Source organism: Lonchura striata, chromosome Z (genome assembly GCF_050655825.1).
Source record: "Lonchura striata isolate lonStrDom1 chromosome Z, ASM5065582v1, whole genome shotgun sequence".
Classification (NCBI taxonomy): Eukaryota; Metazoa; Chordata; class Aves; order Passeriformes; family Estrildidae; genus Lonchura; species Lonchura striata.
Window position 1 is genome coordinate 51773490 of NC_140740.1, and position 20978 is coordinate 51794467.

General features: G+C 39.8%; 1 protein-coding gene across 1 annotated transcript in view; it reads right to left on the reverse strand.

The window, feature by feature from the left end:
- Positions 1 to 20978, reverse strand: part of OXCT1 (3-oxoacid CoA-transferase 1) — a 77868-nt gene extending 56890 nt beyond the window's left edge. Inside the window, exons 1-5 of the mRNA XM_021551419.4 lie at positions 20744 to 20978; positions 17332 to 17440; positions 15896 to 15986; positions 4924 to 5059; positions 926 to 1075 (exon numbers count right to left, since the gene is read on the reverse strand). Of these exons, the coding sequence (XP_021407094.2) occupies positions 926 to 1075; positions 4924 to 5059; positions 15896 to 15986; positions 17332 to 17440; positions 20744 to 20809 (552 nt within the window). The 5' untranslated portion in view covers positions 20810 to 20978. The remainder of the gene's footprint in view (positions 1 to 925; positions 1076 to 4923; positions 5060 to 15895; positions 15987 to 17331; positions 17441 to 20743) is intronic.

Here is a 20978-nt window from a genome sequence, read left to right on the forward strand (position 1 = left end):
TTTTCCCACAAATGTCAAATTAAAAACAAATGAAGAAAAATTGTATTAAAATTATAAGCTATTTAATGAACAAAACATTCTTCCAAATGGCAAAACATCACAATGATGTATGCAGTAAAAAATTAAGGGAATATAAAAGATTAAGACAATGTATAGATACTGCAAATAGTCATGTATAAAATACATGAAAACTATGGGTTAGGATGGAATTACCTTTACCCCAGAAATGTCTGGAAGTGAAATTTAATGTTGTATGCAGCCAAATTGGAACACATAATATTAGCCCCACCCATTTATTCAAGAAAAATTATGGCATTGAGATACCTCTTCCCTTCTCCAAATTCTACATCCAATTTCAAAAAGAAACCCTTGTTTCTCCCTTGAAAGCCACAGTCTTTTTATTTATTTGCAGTTTTAAAAACTGAGACTAAATTGCATTTCAAATATTGGAAAATGCATTCCTGAAATTTGTGTCAACTGAGCTCTTCCCAGTCTAACAAGAGAATGCCCCATTTCTTCGAAGGCTGAAGCTCCACGTGCAGCTGCAGGGTTGCTTACTGCATCATGCAGTATTTAGGTAGCACCTGCCCCATTAACGGGTTTTAGTTTGACTTTAGTTTGAATATACAGTGAACCTGGTCAAAGAATGGTTATGTGAAAAGTAACTTAGTAACTCAGGCTTTCACTTGGATGAGGTCTTGATGCTAAATCACTCTACAACTGTAAAAACTTCTTTAACGCATCACAGAGGACAGCAGTAAGCAATGGAAGCAAAGCTAATCTGTCTGGTACCACAGACATCCAGTCAACTGAATACAGTAAAGCTAACTTTAACTCCTTCTTCAAACACTTTTTAATCTTGTAAATATGTTAGAAATTAACTTTTCAATGCTGAAGGCTTCCTAATGGCAGTCAGACCTCTTACCTCTCTTGGCTGGCTGGCAATGGCAATGGTGCCATCTGTATTGTACTTGATGGGTGCACCCCCTTCCTGCACCAGCGTCCCATAGCCAGTACTGGTGTAAAATGCTGGGATTCCTGCTCCTCCTGCTCTAATACGTTCAGCAAGTGTACCCTATGGGAAAACACATTTAAGAAATCATCTGGGAGCAACAAATCAAACTCTGATGAATGGCTTGCATTAACTTTATTTTATATCCTGTCATTTGTAGGTTTTCCTTCTGCACACAGTAGAGAGATGTGATAATCTATTTCTTCCTCACATTTTAGCTTTCCCATGTCAGACTAGTACTGGATATGGCAAGAAATGCTTGAAACACAGTCATGAACTGCTCAAGATGACACAGTCATACAACTACCTCCCATATGCCAGCATGGCTGTGATTCCTCTCTTTTGGTTTGTTTCCCAACCAATTATTCTTGAGAAGAGTACATAGTTATTTTTCTCTTTCCTACCTGGCTACATATCCTAGAAGGTTTTTCTTCTCTAACAGTCCTAAACATTGATGTTCATTCTTCAACATTCTAAGAAAAACTTCAGAACCCACTCCTGGTTGAAACAGCCAAGCATAGCAGATTGAGTAAGGAAGAGGGAGTCCAGTAATTTGGGTTGCCCATGCCAAGAATACCAAAAAGCTAACAGAGCAGTTTTTCAACTCTCTTTGACCACCCTGTCTGCATGCTTCTCTATGTCCAGCTTCTCTATGTCCAGGACACTAACAGCAAAAATTCCTCTTTCGCCTTAATGATGTACATATGCCCGAAGATGTCTGTTTGCTTTTCATTAGTGTCATTTCCCAGAATTTTTTTTTTAATATTCTCCTGGATTCAAAGCAAGACATAAACTCCACGGTCAATTACCCAGTTTAGCAGCCTCTACAACACAGATTTTACTTTCCCCAGTTATCCTGCAAGAAGCACCATGGCTTCTGCTTGGTTTTCAAAATCGTGGCGGGAGGCAGATGTACACCATGCAATGATACAGAATCCTGTGTTCTAAGAAGCCTTATAATTTCAAGATCTTACCATGATCCTTAATGTGCAACAATAATACAAAAGTCTCCCATTTTGCCTAAGGTTATACCGCACTATTTTAGGAAAGGCTATTCTTCTTGATACAAATATTTCAAATCCCCACATCTCACAGCAGGTAATTAATTCACCTTTACTGTTTCCCTTTATATACTGTAGATACATCATTTCCATGCTGATCTACATAGCTTATCTGTAGTCCACAGAGTCAACTGTGTGTCTAAGGAGTTCATGGTCCCCTAGGTGAAAGTACTGAACATTAAATAGGAAGGAAAAAAATGCATTGTGAGATTTGTGACATTCAAAACATTGACAAGTGTCTGGCTATCTTTAGGTCTGCTGACTGGATAGAAAAGGAACTTTTCTACTAATGTCTGTAATTCTAAGAAACATTCTCTCACAACATCCTCATAGGCAAGCTCAGGAAGAGTGGACTGGACAGTGGGATGAATGGAGAACTGGCTGAATGGCAATCCCAGAGCATGACAATCAGTGGCACAGGATCTAGTTGGAGGCCTGTCACTAGTGGTGCCCCCAGGGGCCAATACAGAGCCCGGTATTGTTCAGCTTCTCCTCAACATCTCAGAGGAAGGGTAGATGCCTCCTCAGCATGTTTGCTGATGACACTAAGCTGGGAGGAGTGGCCAGTACCCCAGAGAGCTCTGCAGCCCTTCAGAGGGACATTGGCAGGCTGGAGAGATGGGCAGAGAAAAACAATCCAAAATTCAGCACCGGAAAATCCAGGGTCCTGCACCTAAGGAGGAATGATCCCATGCACCTGTACAGGCCAGCAGCTGATCTGCTAGGAAGCAACTCGGTGGAGAAGGACCTGGGGGTCCTGGTGTGCGTGAGCCAGCAGTGTGTCCTTGTGGCCAAGGCCAGTGGTGACCTGGGGTGCATCAGGAAGAGCATCTTCAAGGGTAACAAAGATGCTTTAGGGAATGGAGAATCTCTTTTATGAGGAAAGGCTAAGGGAGTTGGGTCTGTTCAGCCTTGAGCAGAGGTGACTGAGAAGGGACCTTATCAATGCCTGTAAGTATCCAAAGAAGGGGTGTCCAGTGGAGAGACCAGGCTCTGTTCAGGGGTCTTGAGCAACAGGACAAGAGGCAACAGGAAGTTCCACCTGAGCATGAGGAAGAAATTCTTTACTGTGACATTGACCACACACTGGAGCAGGATGCCCAGAGAGATCATGTAGTCTCCTTTGCTGGAGATGTTCAAGCACATCTGGACACAATCCTGTGCCATGTGCTCTGGGATGACTCTGCTTGAGCAAAGATGTTGGACCAGATGACCCATAGTGGGTCCTTCCAACCTGACACATTCTGTGATTCACAAGAGAGGGAGCTCAAGGTACTATTCTTAATAAAAATTTGACACAGCTGTTTTTCCCAGATGCTTATATAAACAGCTGTTTAAAGCCTAAATTTTATGTGTCACCTCTGAAAATGCCGGACACCAACATGCTGTAGTCTTTAAAGTTAGAACGCCAGCTTCACAGAAGTTGATCTCAATAGAACATAACTGATATTGATGATTTCAGGTTGTCATTGTATTCATACTATTTGGGTAGCTTGGTGGTGCTAAAATAATTAAAAATAAGGTGCTAAAAAGTAAAGTTTTAAACTTGCTCATAACAGTAGACACAGATTAATTTTCCTAAGAGTTAATGAACAAGCCAAAAAGGGTTTTGTTGCACAATGAATGAAATCTCCGAATTTGATTCCTGCCCACTAGATGGCAGGCATTGCACGTGCAACTTCCCTAAAACCTGCCACCAAAATAGAAACAGATCCGCTCCTTGACTTCCTTCCCTTTATATGGGGCCGCAGTATTGAGCATACTTTATGCCTTTTCCTACAATTACATATGTGTGTGTATAATATATATATACTTCAGATTAATATAATATATTATTAATTAACTAATTCAATTAAAGGAATTCACACAAATAACAGACAGTCAGTTCTTAACAAATGCATAACCCTAAGATGGTGTATCGGCTTTGCAAGGTTTTGGTAGCTGAGGGGTAAGAATATGCCAGAAGCTTCCCCCAGTGTCCACAGAACCAGTGCCAGCTGGTTCCAAGGCTGTGTCCATCAGCAACAGTGGTAGAGCCTCTGGGACAGCATATTGAAGAAGGAGATCTTCTTGCATGGATGCAAGTGCATCCAGAGCAGGGAGGAGTGAGAATATGTGAGAGAAACAGCTCTGCAGGCATCAAGGTGAGTGAAGGAGGAAGATCAGGAGGTGCTCCAGGTGCTAGAGCAGAGATTCTCCTGCTGCCCCTGGCAAGATCATGGTGAGGCAACTGTGCCCCTGCAGTCCATGGTGGGCCACATGGGAGAACAAATCCAACTGCAGCCCCTGGAGGATCCCATGCCCAAGCAGGTAAATGCTTGAAAAAAGGCTGTGACCCCATGAGAAGCCCGTGCTGGAGCAGGCTCCTCACAGGACCTGGGGCCACAAGGAAAGTGGAGTTCATGCTGGCGCAGGTTTGCCGTCAGGACTTGTGACCCTGCAGGGAATCCACACTGAAGCAGGAAGAAGCTAAGGTTGGGGTAAAGTACGTGTAGGGGAAGGGGGTGTTAAGATTTCGTTTTACTTCTCTTAGCCCACTCTGATTTGATTGATATAAACTAAATTAAGTTCCCCAAGATGAGTCTATGGTGCCCAAGATTGTAACTGGTGAGTGGTCACTCTCTTTACCTATCTCAACCCATGAGCCTTTTGTTATATTTTCTCTTCCCTGTCCAGCTGAGGAGAGTCAAGAGTGAGGCTTTGGTGAACACTTTGAATCCAGGCAGGGTCAGTCCACCACAGATGGCAAGTGTCTTCTGCACACAAGCAAAACACTTGGATTGCAAATAAGCATTATTCTACTCAATATTTTAGATGAAAAGAAATCACCCTCTTAGGGACGCTCCTTACCTGTGGTGTAAGCTCAACTTCAAGCTCACCAGATAAATATTGGCGTTCGAATTCAGCATTCTCTCCAACATATGATGACACCATGCGTTTTATCTGCTTTGTCTGAAGCAGAAGACCAAGTCCAAAATTGTCAACACTGTGTAGAAAATACCAGACAAAACAGTTTTATTGTAAAAAAAAAACAACCCACTTGGTAAGCTGCAATGACTTAACAAAAAAGAAGAATTATCTCCCCCACACATAAGGAATTGAAGACAAAAAACAATTTCCAGTGTTTTGAAGGTAAAGCACCAAAGCTACAATTAAAATGTAATATTTCAGTGTTCAGACCTCATCTCTTCCAGGGTACAAAATACATCCAAAACTTCTGGTTAAAGGAATTTCCCATGTTAGCAGCTAAAAATACCAGCTTGACAAATTGTGTTATTTTACATATCTGCTCCCTTAAAAAACCTTACCAAATTAATAAAAAGTCAGACATGGCTTTGAGTGAATAAAGGCATATTTTTGTTCACACTCCTGCTCCCCGGGAAAAACACAAGTGATTGTGTAGCAGCCCAAGGAGACAGGCTGATTGATATTTATAATGCTAGTTTCTATATGAAGTATGAGAAGGTTTGTATTTAAATTTTCTTATAATAGTAAATAATTAAATCTTTTACTAAATAACTGCCTACTCCAACAAAAGATTTTGGCACTACAAACAAGATTTTCTTGTCTATGTCAACTGAAACTGAATGCCAGAGATGTAAGACAACATTTTTCTTGTGCCAGTGCTTCTAAAATCCTGATATCCTTCATTATGTTTGTATGCTATATTGTGTACTACTGGATTAGAAACATTTTTCAGGAGTTCCTGCAACCAAGGTTTCTCTGTAAAAAATTCAATCCAAGGAAATATGAGGTTAACATACAAATATGGAAATAAACATAGATGACATTATAGATACATGTTTTTTTCACTTTTCTAGCACATTATGCAGGATGCCAGAAGACTGGTACATGTGTGTGAAGCTCCTCCACATTTATGTTGGTCTCTGCATTATAAAAGCAGAGAACTCAGTCCCTCTAGAAAAAAGATGCTATGATGCAGAATTACCTCACAAAAAAAGATGTATATCTGCCATGAGTTGGCTCAATTCAATATGACTAAATTATCCACACAATGGCTTGACAATTCAGGATAAGAAATACAGAAAAATATTAAAATAATATTTAAGATATCAATCATTCAGCACTTTGTAATTAACACATATGTGCTTAAAATATAGGAATTCTGTTGAAAACACCCTTCCTGAAGAAGACGTCCAAAGAAAAACCAGATTAAAAAACTTTACTATTATGCAGTATTCATTTTCAAATACAAAAGTGGAAATGCTTGCCAGCCACAGGCCTCAGTGCTGCAGGTGAAGGGAGAGGGGATGACTGAGCAGGACCAGCACAGCTCTTCCTCTCCCATCACAATACTCTGAGAGCTGTATGGACAGACATGCCTTTGCAACTGTATGCATCTTGAGCACTATTTTAAGCTTAGGACTATTTTTAGGAGGTGGCCCACTTCAGTGCATACTTGAGCACTTTGGAAACTGGATGAGAGGAAGTGAAACAAACCTCTCTGACCTGGTTCTCTGAATTTATTCTATGTTATCTAGATACAAAAGAATGTGATTTATTATAAAAGCTTGCTCCACTCTCCAACTCTGACAGGTTATAAAAAAAAGTTAAAAACCTAATCATGATGCAACTTCCAAAATGTTTTGGTGCAAAAGCCTTGGGACTGAACTGTATGTTGCCTAGAAACAACTCGTGTTTCTAAATCCTCACAAGAAAAAAAAAACCTCCATTTTGAAACTAGAAGAGCTAAGAATAGAGAAGAAAGACAAGTTTTGTGGGTAAAAGAGATTACAAAAAAGAAGAAAAAGCCAGAATTTCCTGTATAGATTAATTCAAAGCAGGACAATTCCTCTCACATAAAAACCATCAAACTCATTATAAAAGGCAGTAAACGAATGTAAAAGACCAGTCAACATCTGATGGCTGTTAAACGGGTTGGTGTAACTATGGCACTGTGTGGCAAAAGTGCAGAATTTAAACAAAACTGTACTAGTGCTTTCTAGTGCAAGAACAACAGGAAGCTTCTTGAACTGCTTGCAAGCCAGAGTTTGCAATCTCTGTGTACCATTCAGGTGGTTAACACTGCTCTTATCATTACAAGACTTGGAAGTTACCAAATAGAAAAATAAACTTCTGCATGAAGACTATGAAATATTGTGTGCATTGATGTAAGAAAGGATGGAAACAGAGGGTCAGGAGCAGATTTGTAATGGTTAAAGGAATTTCTCCTTCATTTCACTAAGATCCATTATTCTTCCTCCTATATCCTCAGAAGCAGCTACTGAAGCATATTGTCCTGAACAGGATTTTGCATATCATCCTGCAGGATTCCATGTGGATACACGTGATTCCCTGATCTAATACTATGAGGTATCTTCTATCAAATTAAACTCAGTAGTTACGAAGAAATTAAGCAGAAAGTTGTACGAAGTTATTCTGTCACACTCATGCCAAGCTGTTCTTCACTTCTTAAGTCACTCTTTTTTTCTCTTTTCCTCAAATGTAGCCAATTTGTTGAAAAGCAAAATTGCTGTGATGATCTGTTACTGAGCATACAAGAATGTAATCTAAATATTATTTCCCTAGCACAATGAAAACAGGAATTTCACCTTTCAAAAGCCACGCACTAGGAGGCTCTGCCTGCCTGGTAATACAAAATAATTTCCACTCCCACAAACATTTAATCTTCAGAGCAGCAGCACACAATCCTGTTGCCATTACTCATATAGAGATTTTTTTAGATGTACATTTCTTGAAAGAAAATACATTACCATCCTTCTTTTTTGAAGGTGCAATCAGTATTCAGCTTCCAGCTAAAATAACCCTTTTGCTTTCACATGCATCGGTTTTCATGTCCCTTCAAAAACCCATTTTAAGCACTTCAGCATATTTTATGTTTCCTATGTTTTTCTCTTATATGTCAGTGTCCCAAGAAACACCCATTTCACACAGAAAACACTGTTCTTACTCCTATTTTCCCTACCCTTTGATTTTCATGTGACATCTTTATCCAAGATACAACTTTCAAAACCCCTCTGGTTTATGGATACTTCTCTCAATATAGGAGTTCTATGGCAATTTTAAGTTGTTAGTTCTCCCTTGCTTGCCTTTGCTGCTTTCTTGATTGTGTTGTTGTGAGCACAAGAGCTATTTGAACATTTCACCTTTAATTATGTTTACCCTCAAAATGTTACCTATAAAAATATGCCTTGCAGGCAAACACTCCACCTATCAAACAGCAACCATAGAAAGCAAAAAAAAAGAACCTTTACTGAGTTCATGAAAAGAATACACCCCATACACCTATTTCAAAAGATGGATTCAGTCCTTTACAAATTAAAACAAAGGTAAATGCAATAAAAATACACTGCCCTAGATAGGAAGGAAGAAGGTGTGGCAAAAGTTAACACAGCTGTTATCAGTGCAGTCAGAAAAGGGAAAGTACACATTACTGCTAGATACTGAATGCATTCTTTTACCTTCAGATATGTTTGGATTTCTAGAAGTTTGCCCATTCTGTATGAAAAATGAATCAACAGAATACATTAAATGCATACAGGAAAAGAGAACTAGGCATTCATCAAGGATGTCAGTGACCCAAGTTATACCAAACTATTGATATAGACAAGAAAACTTAATCTGATTATCAACACATTGATTCCAGTTGTTTTGTCCCTCTTGGATCTACATAAACTTCCTGTCAAAAACTATGTCTGCCTTTTCTAATTTAAAAAATTCATCAAATACGACTCCCAGACAGACCTAGCTCACACATCTCCAGTGTACTGGAAGTAGTCAAAGGAAACATGTTTGTATTTCATTGCAGATAAACAATAATCTGCTGTTCTCAGCCCTTCTTCTTTGGTGTCTCAAGAGTAACACATTCTACAGCATCACATGGAAGACGAGATTACCTAAGTTTCCAAACTGATAAAAAGCCTCACACACCAATAAGCCCTACACAGCCTGATGAAGCAGGAAATAGAAATTTGCATTCTTACGCAGAAAAATCCTGGGACATTACACATGACCAGAAATTATTAGTTATGAAATATTAAAATTAATATCTTGAGTTTTGGAGAATTAAAACATGTTGATCAAGGCTAATATGACACACCCCCTCCTCTCATAATTTGGGGACTGGAAGGATCGGAGAGTAAAACTACACCAACCCCTGAAGACTAGGTTGAGAAGGAAAAGCATGCATTAAGAATCCTGGGGCAAGGTTCCTCCTCAGGCAGAAACTAAATTTTCTGCATCTAGCTGTTGCTGCAAAAAAAGGTACATAAATGGTTGGTTCTACTCCTAGAAAACATTTTCTGTTAAGACACCAGTCAGCTTCTGGAGATAGACAAGCAGTCTTTTTAGGTATTCATCAGCTCCAAGTGTTACATAATGAAGCATGATGGACCTGTTCCAGAGCTAGAAATTTTCTTGGCAATAGGCTAGGGGTGAAGAAAGGAAACAATTTCCTCTGACATTCTCCATGTAAAAGATGAGAGGCTGATTTTATTTGCAACATCAGCTTTTCAGTCTTCATGAGGATTTGCTCCCAGTTACATGAAACTATGCCTTCTGACAGATCCACAATTCCTAAGGAAGACCAGATATGCTTGCCAACTAAAAGGAATGCATCAATCACTACCTGAGTGGCATTTCTTAGTAGCAGAAACTTAAGCTTTCAGGTTCACAGGGTGCCTGACTATAGCATTAAACTTTACCGACATGAAAGTTATGTGGATAGAGGTACCACTTGAGTTCTTAGGGACACACATTCTTAGGTCTACAAAAATAAAATATAATCCTGGCAGCACTACAAAGATCCTTAAAGGCCTTTATGCAGAAAATGAATAAATGCCTACTAGATGGTGTTTGCTGGAAGACACTGAACAAAAGTGCAGGCACACACACCCAGGGCAAAATTAATGTAGACAATCACATAACAGTTCTTTATAGCTCATCATCCCCAGTCTTACAGCTGGCTCATAACAATGACACTATGTCCCACAATAATTTCCCCGTCTGTAAGGTTACTAAAGAGCCAGCTCAGACAATACTGGGCTTCTCCTTCTCTGTCCCTCACTTCCCGAAGGGTACCAAGAATGAGAACAAACTGAGGAATAGGACTTAACAGGAGTTAACTAACAGATTTAGCTTACAGAAAGGTAAATTATTCAGAGGTATAAAGCTTATTGGCCTTGCTGTTTTCTGTCTTTAGCCAAACATCTTGACACTGTCTTCAGGCACCTTCTTTTCCTAGGATATTTTCCCATATGTCTGATTGCAAATTTCTAAATGCAAAGCAGAAGAGAGAGGATGAAGCTCTCTGAAGAAAGAAAAAAGAAGCTCTCTGTAGACTGAAAAAAGAGAAGGAAGAGAGAAGTACAGGTGCTGCCATATGCCATGGCAGCCTTGTTCAGTAGACAATGAGAAGGTAGGAGGGAGGGAGGGAGGGAGGGAGGGAGAGAGGGAGGGAGGGAGATTGTGGAAAATCACAAAGCCCTGTGTGCAAACTGGCGTTCCTGAACCTTCCTCTCTATCATGGGAACTCTGTCCTCTCTGCTCTCATTACTTCATCCTGAGTCTCACAGCAAAATGGCAGTATTGTTCCTCCACCATCCTCCTCCAAAAATTATGCTCTTCCCCTGTGACAGTGATGGGTACACGTATATAGGCCAAGTCCATACGAGACAGATAATTTCTGAAGAGGAGAAATACTGTACATTGCATGGTTACATCAGCAGCAGTCTCCTCTCTCCACATTCCTTTCTGCTGTGAAATTATGTACTGTGCTTTTATAATAACAAGCAAAACAACTATTCAGAATGCCTAAAATGTACCATATTTTTCCTTCACAAAGAAGGTATATCGTATAGAAGTAATCTGATAAATATTTAAATATCATCATAAATTTATCACATTTCAAAAGTCACCTAGCTAAAAGATAGGTTAACATCCATTGTCATTTCTATAACCAATTCCTCAACCATGCTGAGTTCTATATCTATTTTTTTCTCATTTGTCATTACAACCAGAAAGTTATCTCCATAGCTGATTTCTCAATAGTTCCACGTAGTACAAAGTTAGTACAACTTGCACTGCCAAAATCCTAAATCACCTCCACACTAAAATTAGCCAGATGACCTAGGCAGATTTTCAGGGATTTGCAGTTCAAACAGTGTCAGCAATTTAAGAGCTGTAATAAAGTATCTGATTAGATTCTTTATAAAGAATGCAGACAATTTTTAAAAAATCAAATTCAAATAGTCAAATTCACTGAAAATACATAGTCTCCTGATTTTGGCAATTTGTCATGTGTAGGATTTTACATAACTACACTTTTCTCTCTCTACCAAGAGAGGTAAGAGTCACTGGTGGCCTTGATTTTCATTTCTGAAAATATATTTAATTTGGGATATTTGAAGAATTTCTTATGAATAGACAGAAATGACACACACAGCATAAGACACTCTGAGCATCACCTTGATCCCATCTCTGTGTACACACAAGCCTCCTTGCCTGTTCCTCAGACATTTTCAGTTACATTTCACTTTCTGAACCAAGAGATTATCTAATTTGTTCTACTAAAACCACTCAATACTTAATACTGTATGGAAAAACTTCACAACCTTCTGTGAATTTAAAACACAATTTTCCACACGATGGTATTTTTTTATATACAGATATACATTTGAATATGTTTTTAATAACCAATAGGAAGTAATATATAGACAGATAGGTAGACAGACAGATAGACAGATACATATTAGCAAGAATAACAATGGAATTAAGCCACATGAGTTACATGCAAGTAAAACCAGGCAATCCATAGCAAAGATGGCAGAACATTCTGGTTTTAACAGAAAAATATAATTCAAAGCAATGCCTGAAATATGAGATAACCTTAAATTTTAACTTACAGAACATTTATCCAACCTGTCTTAAATCCAAATTATTTAATTGTGAAGAATATAAAGATATATTTTGTGCTTTAGAATATGGGGTGCAGTAAGTTTACCACTGCATCTGATTCCATGGAGCACTGCCTTTTGGGGATTTGGGAACCACAAATAGCCCAGCCTATTAAGAAAACAAGAGTATTATGCTTAACAGGGCTAAGTAATGGCACTCAGGCATCATGCTCAAAAGTGCAAGTACTTATCTCAAAGTCATCTTTCCCTTCCTAATATATAACATTGTAAATTAAGAGACCTTCAGAAAGAATACAGAGACCAAAGGTTCCAAAGGTTCAAGAAGCTGATAATGCCTTATAAGAACACAGTCTGAACCAGTGAAAATCTGACAGATGTTGTCAATCTCCTTTCAGATGATCGTCCAGGTGATAAGGAATTATGATCTTAACTTGTGACTTCTCTATTTTTAGTGTAAGTGAAAACCTTTTGTCCAACACTACTGCATTCAAAAAGGATGCATTTGTAAGTCTCAAAATAAGACAAAATCAAAACCTGATAAAAAAATCAAACCTTACACACAGTTATCACAAATAATGGGCTTCATTTTCAGTCTGCAAAATTCAGCCTATTCATAGGTGGCAAGTACAATGAAAATGCTGATTTCAGTATGTGACTATAACCAAAATTATTTATCCATTTTATTAAGCACAATTAATGAAAAATAATAATTTCATGCACATTTTTTAACTTTCATTTTAAATATTTGGCTATGTTGATAGTTTTTGTTGCAACGCAGGTCCTGAAACAACAGGTAACCTGCATCAGGAAAGTCTTAGCATAAGTTGAGCCAATACATCCAAGTCACAAGTTCCAAGTAACTTTAAATCAGAATGCAACAAGACATTACACGGGGAGGAGAAAACAGCCAAAAAGGTACTATATACTAATCACAGCTATGTTGGGAATTTACTGAACCAATGTATAAAACAAGATTTTTAAAATTTATTTATTTATGCATTAATTCACTTTCATTTACTTACTATTTTAATATATTTTTATTAATTTTAATACTAGTGAATGTGGAACAAATCAAAACAGGAATGAAGAAAATCTGCAATAAAATGGATTTTGGTAGTCTACTAAAATGGAATACTCTCAATTTAAAGGGCTTACAAAAACACAGCATAAATAAAGTATTTACAGGATGAAAAATATAAGCACAACAATTTATAGGAGAAAGTGTGAGAGGATGCATTTTAGAAGCACACCTATCTATTGCAGTTATCTCGCACGATTGCCCTGGTTCACAAGCTTCAGTTTCCCCTGCAGCAAGTTGTGTAAATACCAGAGGTACTGGATATTTGAACTACTTTACTTTCAAACACTTTGCCTTGTTTGGCTTGGCAAAAGAGTAACTGCTCTTAAAGGCGCTGTTTGACTGGCTAGCACACAGCATGAGCACAAGCACAATGTGCAGCAGCAGACAGTAAACTGCGCAGTGTGACAGCACCCCATACACTACTGTACAACCTGTCATTGAAAAGCCTTAAATAGGCCAAAAAACAGGACTTCACTTGCCAGCAATTACATCATTTGAACAAGTTTTTGCAGGAGGAATCTTCTCCCAATTACACTGCAGCACAGAACAGTAAGTAGGATGTGAACTGTGAACATCCTACTCCTTTAAAGTCGTTTCCTGACACTGCCAAGCATTTCTAGGCTCTGCTGAACCTTGCTTCCAGCTAGAAAAGCTGCCAACACTTCAGAACTTCCTAATTACTGCTTTCCCTTAGATATAAGTGAATAGCTGTCTCTGTTGCTGCTATTTTAGGTATAAACAGACAGCTCTGTAACATTCCGTGGTTCTCACATATTGAAAGGCATGTAACTTAATCCATGTAGCTGCACTGCTCTCCAGAATAGGCTGTCTGTCTGTGCACTTGGCTCCTTCCCTGCTCCAATTACAAGCTGCCTGCTAACCCCCGCAGGACAAAAAAACCTGACCACAACCAACTACCTCCTACATGCTGGAAGAGCTGGAGAAAAGAAAGCAGCTGCAGTCAACAAACTGAAACACAGCCAGGCATCAACTGCAACACAAGGTCACCAAAGAAAAGCACACTAAACCAAATGGCAATTTGAAAGTGCCAAATTACTCATTCCACAAAATGCCTGACACCTCAACATTACAGGAACAATTGACCCTTTGAATACAACTGGTATATGATTGCTGTGCTACTTCAGTCATAAAAGCATTTATTAGTGTTCCAATATTTGATAAAACCACTAAACTTTTGGACATGGTATTAGAAGATGCTAAGAAGATGCATGGTATTAGAAAAGCATGCCTTTTTTACAGGCTAATTAGAAGATTAGAAATGGTATCAATTGCTGTGATGAGAATTCTGACTTTATTTATGATAACAGCTGTGTTTTAACCTGGTTTCCCAAACACTACCATACCATAGCAGGCTAAGTTCCACATAGTAGGAGTAGAGTAGAGTAAATGCAAAGATAGATTAAGCAGTTATTTTATTATTAATTATATTTCAAAATAAATCGGACTGTTCAACAGATGAATAAAACTTGTATTTTTACAAACTAGACTTTTAGAAAAAACTCTAGATGCCCTTGAGCATTTTCAAATTGTTACACTGTTCTGCGAGGAACTCCAGATTTTCATGAATGTTCATACAAAACTAGTTTCAAGAGAACAGGAATTAAATTTTGCTTTCCTGCCAACAGCCAATAGTTTTACAGAAATCACTTCCGCCTCAAATCCCAAGGAACTTTCAGGAAGGTTAGTATTATTTCAACATAAATTAATTCTAACCTATAACATCAGTAACTATATTCAGAATGCAATACAAAATGTCTTCCTTTTCATCCTATTCCACAGTGCTCCTCTTTCTACTTTTTCTCATATTCAGAGTTTCACCTCCTCTTCAGGAACATCTGTGCAATCTCTCTATATGCAAATATATGTATGGTATTCAAAAATAAGATCATGAGGAAAGTTAATGATCTCTACTCTAGTGCTCGATCTTTCCATTTAAAATTATTTCTCTTTGTTTTTCTCCTTTTTATCATCCAGCAGAAATTGTTTCCCACAAGATTCTAAGGAGCTTAAGTTTGACAGTGTATGTACCAAATACCAATACAAATCATTTGTTATCAAATGAATGTGCAATTAATATTTTACATATTAATATTTTTATTTAATTTCACTTATATTTTCATCAATGCATTTCAACAGAAGTGGTTGTAGTTATTTCTCTATATGGAAATCATTAGGTATTGTGGAGCTTACTACAATGAACATCTTGTGTAAAAATTAGCCTGAATGAGAAGATGAGAGGTTATGCATGGAAGAATTATTCTCAATTTCAGCTCCACATGAATTTCTTAAGGGGGGAAACATTAAAAAAAAAAAAATCAAAAATCTGAAGACCCATTAAAGAACTCTACATTCATTCATCATAGATATTCTCTGCTGTTTTTGTGTTCCTTTGAGTTTTTTTTTAAAGTAACAAATACAGTAAGAGGGTCAGAAAGCACCAAACTGAGTTTAAAAAATACATCCCTATTTGGAACTTCACAAAAAAACATACACACAAAATCACTGATACTAGATTTAAAGCTTCTCAGCTAGACTTTCCAGTTACAGTCAACCAGTTAAATATACACAGATTTAAATATAAATACTTATAGTAATATAACTGCAACTCTACACCATGACAATTGGTCCCTGACAAATTTAAGTATACATATAGTTCCAAGCTTCCTTGGCTCCTTCCAAAAGTAACACTTTCAAACCATGCTGTCTGGTTAATATAAAATTATGATGGTGAAAATAAAGATTTTTTTTTCATATATATAAAATTTTTCACATAATTGGAATTTTTAGGCTCTACTTATTAAACCACAGACATATGAATACCTACCCTGCATTGTTACTGACTGCTGTTATTCCCTTTACGCCAGTCTTCAGTAAACCCCCAATGAGGTTTTCAGGAATCCCACACAATCCAAAACCTACACAAAATTTAAAAAAATTGATTATGTAAAACAAGTGTTTGAAAGAATACAGAATGTTCAGAAGTATGGAAATTAAAAAGCTTTTCTGAGAAGCTCCTTAGTCAACCAAATAAATCCACATTTCCAGAAAGACTCTAGTACTGGACTCTCCCACTCTCCAGACACTTCCTAGTGTGGAGAAAGCTCTTTACCCATCAGAGTGGGCCTTTAGGGAAGTGCTCCAGGGCCATGGCTCTATGTGTGTCCTCAACTCTGTACACATTATTCCTCCTTCCCTTTCTACCCATTTAACCTTCCTATCTTTGCTGCACACCACATAGCTTTGCCTGTGTAATTACATGATAAAACTCTATGAGTCTGAACACCCTTGGGAGGATATCTGCCTGGAATCACAAGTAATCTAGATCTCCACATCTCCACCAAGGCACAAGAGCCTCACACTCCCATCTATTATGCAAGGGTCCAGTACATCTAAAATGAAATAACACGTCACATTACAAGCACTACCTTTTCACAGGATCATGGAATCAATTAGATTCTAAAAGACCCCTAAGATCTTCAAGGCCAACCTATCTTGGCCTCAAATCTTCTTTTCTTCATGAATTAACAACAACAAAAACAAACAAAATTCCTGCAGAAGGAATTCTGCCTTCTTATATATCGCCATTGAAGTGCTTTACAATGTTACATTCATTATTCTGCAATACTAAAACAACCTAAGGAACACTTTTTTTTTAAATGCAGATTGCACAGCATTAAATTGTGGAAAGCGTCTTGAATATCTAAAAGTGTAAGTCATAGTGAAAGTTAGTATGATGCAACTTCTTGACTCTTCTGGAAATACTACACATAAGCATTAAGTGTTACATAGATAAGTATTATCTTCGTGTCCTAACTCAGAAACAGGTTAGGCAGTTTGTTGAAGGTCACAGAGACCCAAAGACTAGGCAGACAAAGGATATAGAAAATGCAAACAAAATAATCAAACCATGTGAAATGACAACGTGAAACCATGTTAAATAACATGGTTTATGAAATAACAATGCTATTTTGAAAATTCCCAAGCTTATTTTCTGGATTCAACTAAATAGAGTCCAGTTTTTGCTAGTGGAGGAAAAAAAACTATTTTTCTGAGTCTTTTTGCCCTTCTCTATAACACAACCTGGACTTTCTCACTGAAAGAGTAAGCCCCTCATGAGCAGAGTAGGAAACCACTTGTTTAAAAAATCATGCAATTCCTTGGATTCTCAAATTAGTTAATAGTAAAAGAAACAAGGTAAATGAGTAAAAAGCATCTCGTTAACATAACATGATTGCAACCATAAAGAATTTAAATATTTACCACCAACAAGTATAGTTGCCCCATTGGGTATATCTTTCACAGCTTCAACAGGATCAGAGTAAAATTTGGTGTTGAGATGACAGCTAGTAGAAAAATGGCATCCACAGATCTGCAACAACAATAAAAGAAACAAGAGAATGAACAAAAAACATTATACAGTAGCTTTGTAATGAAGATTATGCCTCTGGCAAGATAAGGGCGAAACAGATAGAAACAGATACTGCTTCTGTAAATACTAAGGGGGGGTATGGGGGAAGGGATCGCAGAGGTGAGGAGGGAGGGAAGTAAAGTATAGGTCTCCAAAACAAGAGAATTCCATCCCGAATTACTGACAAATTGTTCCTTTTTGAGAAGAGATTGACAAATGCAATTCCTCAGCACAAGTTGGAGCCATCTGCAGACTCCTTAAACCTGTATATTGCTACATGAGCTTCAAAGACATCCAGACACTAAACATAAACAGAAACTGCTGAAAGAAATACAACACCATCACAACATCTGAGTGGAAGTCAGGGAACAATAGGAATGACAACATTGTACTGGCATTATGGTAAGCAGGGACCCCTTCCACAGAGTGAACCCTCCCCCAGATTCCTTCTGCAATCTTAGAGATCCATATGTTCTGGAAGAACAGCCCAAAATCAAGGAGACTCCAAGAAATGTATGAAATATGGAGGGCAATAGAGAAATCAATATAAATCCCACCCCCAAACCTGGACCTAATACCATGCATTAATACTACTCAAGTATTTGTTCAGACACCAGAAGAAAAATTGACACCTAAGTCACAGTGTTGAAACAGTCTCAGTAAATTCAGAAAATCTGGAAGCTAAAGTACTACTTACTGGTGTTTCAAGTTCTAGCTTGATAGCAGGAGTAAAAAAAAATTATATTGTGAAAGAGTGAGAAAAATTAATAAATAAACAAGGTCATCTACACATTTTGAGGACAATAGTCAAATTCTTCCCTGAAGAGTTACCTTAAGAGTTACCTAGAGTTACAACCAGGGCAACAAATTTTGGCTCATTTTCAGTATTACAAGCTGTTCTCTTTTATAATTAAAGCTGCAAGAGTTTATACTGAATATTAAGAAAACCCTTCTGAATGGAAGCTTACCTCCTTCCCAGTGGAGACCCTGATGTTCCTCTGCTTTGATGGTCTCAATAAAAAAATCAGTATGTGGGTCATAAGAAACAATGTAATGTGAGAAAAACTGCAACAGCCTTCTGCATGTCAAATTATACCATGAATGTTTCTCCACTGATCCATGGTACTCAAAAAGTCATGGAGTCAGGTGCAGGCTCTTGAGACTTTACCCTTAAAAAAGGGTAAAAAAAAGGAGGACCCCAGGACTACCAATCTGTCAACCTCACCTTTGTGTCTGGGAAAGCCATGGCACAGTTCCTCCTGGAAGCTGTGCTAAAAGGCACAGAAGGACAGGAAGGTGATTCAGGACAGCCAGCACAGCTTCACTGAGGGCAAGCCCTGCCTGATCATACTCCTTCTGTGATGGAGTGACCACATCAGTGGACAAGGGAAGGGCTATGGATTCATCTGCACTTCTATACAGCCTTTGACACCGTCCCCTACAACATCCTTGCCTCCAATTTGGAGAGAGATGGATTTGATTGCATGGATTTGGTGGATGAAGAATTGGTTGGATGGCCACATCCAGAGGGGAGTGGCCAAAGGCTCAGAGTCCTGATGGATATTTATGCTCCTCAGGGGTTCGTGCCGGGACCAAAACCACTTAATATCTTCATCAATGACAAAGAGAGATCAACTCCACACTCAGCCAGCTTGCAGGTGACACCAAGCTAACCAGTGCAGCTGATAACCCTAAGGGACACAATGCCATCCAGAGGGACCTGGACAAGCTCAAGAAGCATGTCCATGGGAATCTTAAAGAGCTCCACAAGGCCAAATGCTGGTGCAGCACCTGCATCAGGAAAACCCCAGGCCTGTACAGACTGGGAGAGGGACTCATTGACTAACTGGTGCTGCTGGTGGGTGAGAGGCTACACATGCCCCAGCCATGGGCACTCATAGCCCAGAGAGCCAAATGTGTCCTGCGCTGCATCCAGAGCCCCGTGGGCAGCAGGGGAGGGAGGGGATTCTGCCCCTCTGCTCTGCTCTGCTGAGACCCACCTGGAGAACTGCATCCAGCCCTGGGCTCCTCTGAATAAGAAGGACAAGGACCTGTCAGAGCAAGTCCAGAGGTATATTAAGTGCTGGCAGCTTTGGGAATCACAGTAGAACAGGGCTGCAAGAGGGCTTGAGGGCCAGGGCTGGAAGGAAGCCAGGCCTCTGCTGTGTCCCTGTACCCATGCATAGGAAAGTATTTCAGAGGCCATGTGGTACCTTTTCTTTAATCTTCCCAATTGTGTGCAACAGTGATGAACAGAGAAGCATGTGTTACACAAGAGTGCATTCGCAGGTTGGATGTCTCTAAAGAGTGTATCTGCTCCTCTATCCTAAATATGTTCCTCTCCTTGTCCCTTTCCTACCCACCCCATTGTTTGAGAGCAATGGGCTTTCAGGGACCTGAGGCATCGGGGATCACCCATGCTTTCCTGCACACTGAAGCAGCAAGCTAGGACCTTAGGAACTGGCAGCAATTCTGGTAGGTTTAAGGAAGTAACATGGGGACAGATGAGCTCCTTCCTAGAATAATCAACAGATTTTAATTATCTGGAAAAGGAAAAATATTACATAGTAAAACAAAACCAGAAAATGCTAAGATTTGTTCATAAAGATATCAGGAGTAGTAAACACAGACATGAGAAGGTGAGCTTTTTCAAATAAAATAAATTAAGAAAAGCCACAGAAACGCTTCTAGCTCAAGAAACGTTATTTTTACGTTATTTTTTGCTATGGTTACATGTGGGCTGGAAACAATTAAATCCGTGAGATTTCGCAGAAGCTTCCCACAGGAAGGGGGCTGCACGGCTGCACAGCACACGTTTATGGCTAGCAGTAGATGGCGGGGCTGCCAGCGAGCTGTGCGCACCTGCTGCCCGCCTCCGGGGGAGGAGGCGGTGAGAGCAACACGGGAATACACAGTAACACACTGTAACCGTGCTGCCTTCTGAACTGATGGGGATCTAAATTAATAACAATAAATTAAATATAGAAACAAAACCAAAAAACCTCAAAGCCAACCCTTCTTGCCAGCCTCTCAAGGTCACCGCATCCCCACCCGCGGCCGGGCCGGGCCTGCGCCCGCGGGACAAACCTCGCGAACAAAGCCCTCGCTTCCCCGCGGGCGCAGGGCGGCCGCCCGCCCGGGGCCCGCTACCCGCGCCGAGCCCCGGGCGGGCGGCTGCGAGCGGCGGCCCCGCCAAGGTCACCCGGCGGGCAGGGCGAGGCGGAGGGGCTCGGACCCGCCCTCCCCGCCGCCCCTCGCCCTTACCTCAGCCCTGCGTGAGGCGGGAAGGAGGATGCGGCGGCCGAGGAGGAGGAATTTGAACGCCGCCATCTTCGTGCTGCGCGCCTGTCGGGGAGCAGAGCGGGCTGGGGGCCGGGCCGGGCTGGGGCGGCGGCTGCGGGAGCCCAACGCGGGACGCGGGGAGCAGGAGCGGCGGGACGGCGGAGCCGCGGGCGGAGGGAGGGCGAGGGGCTCGGCCCTGACGTGCGCTGACGTCGGT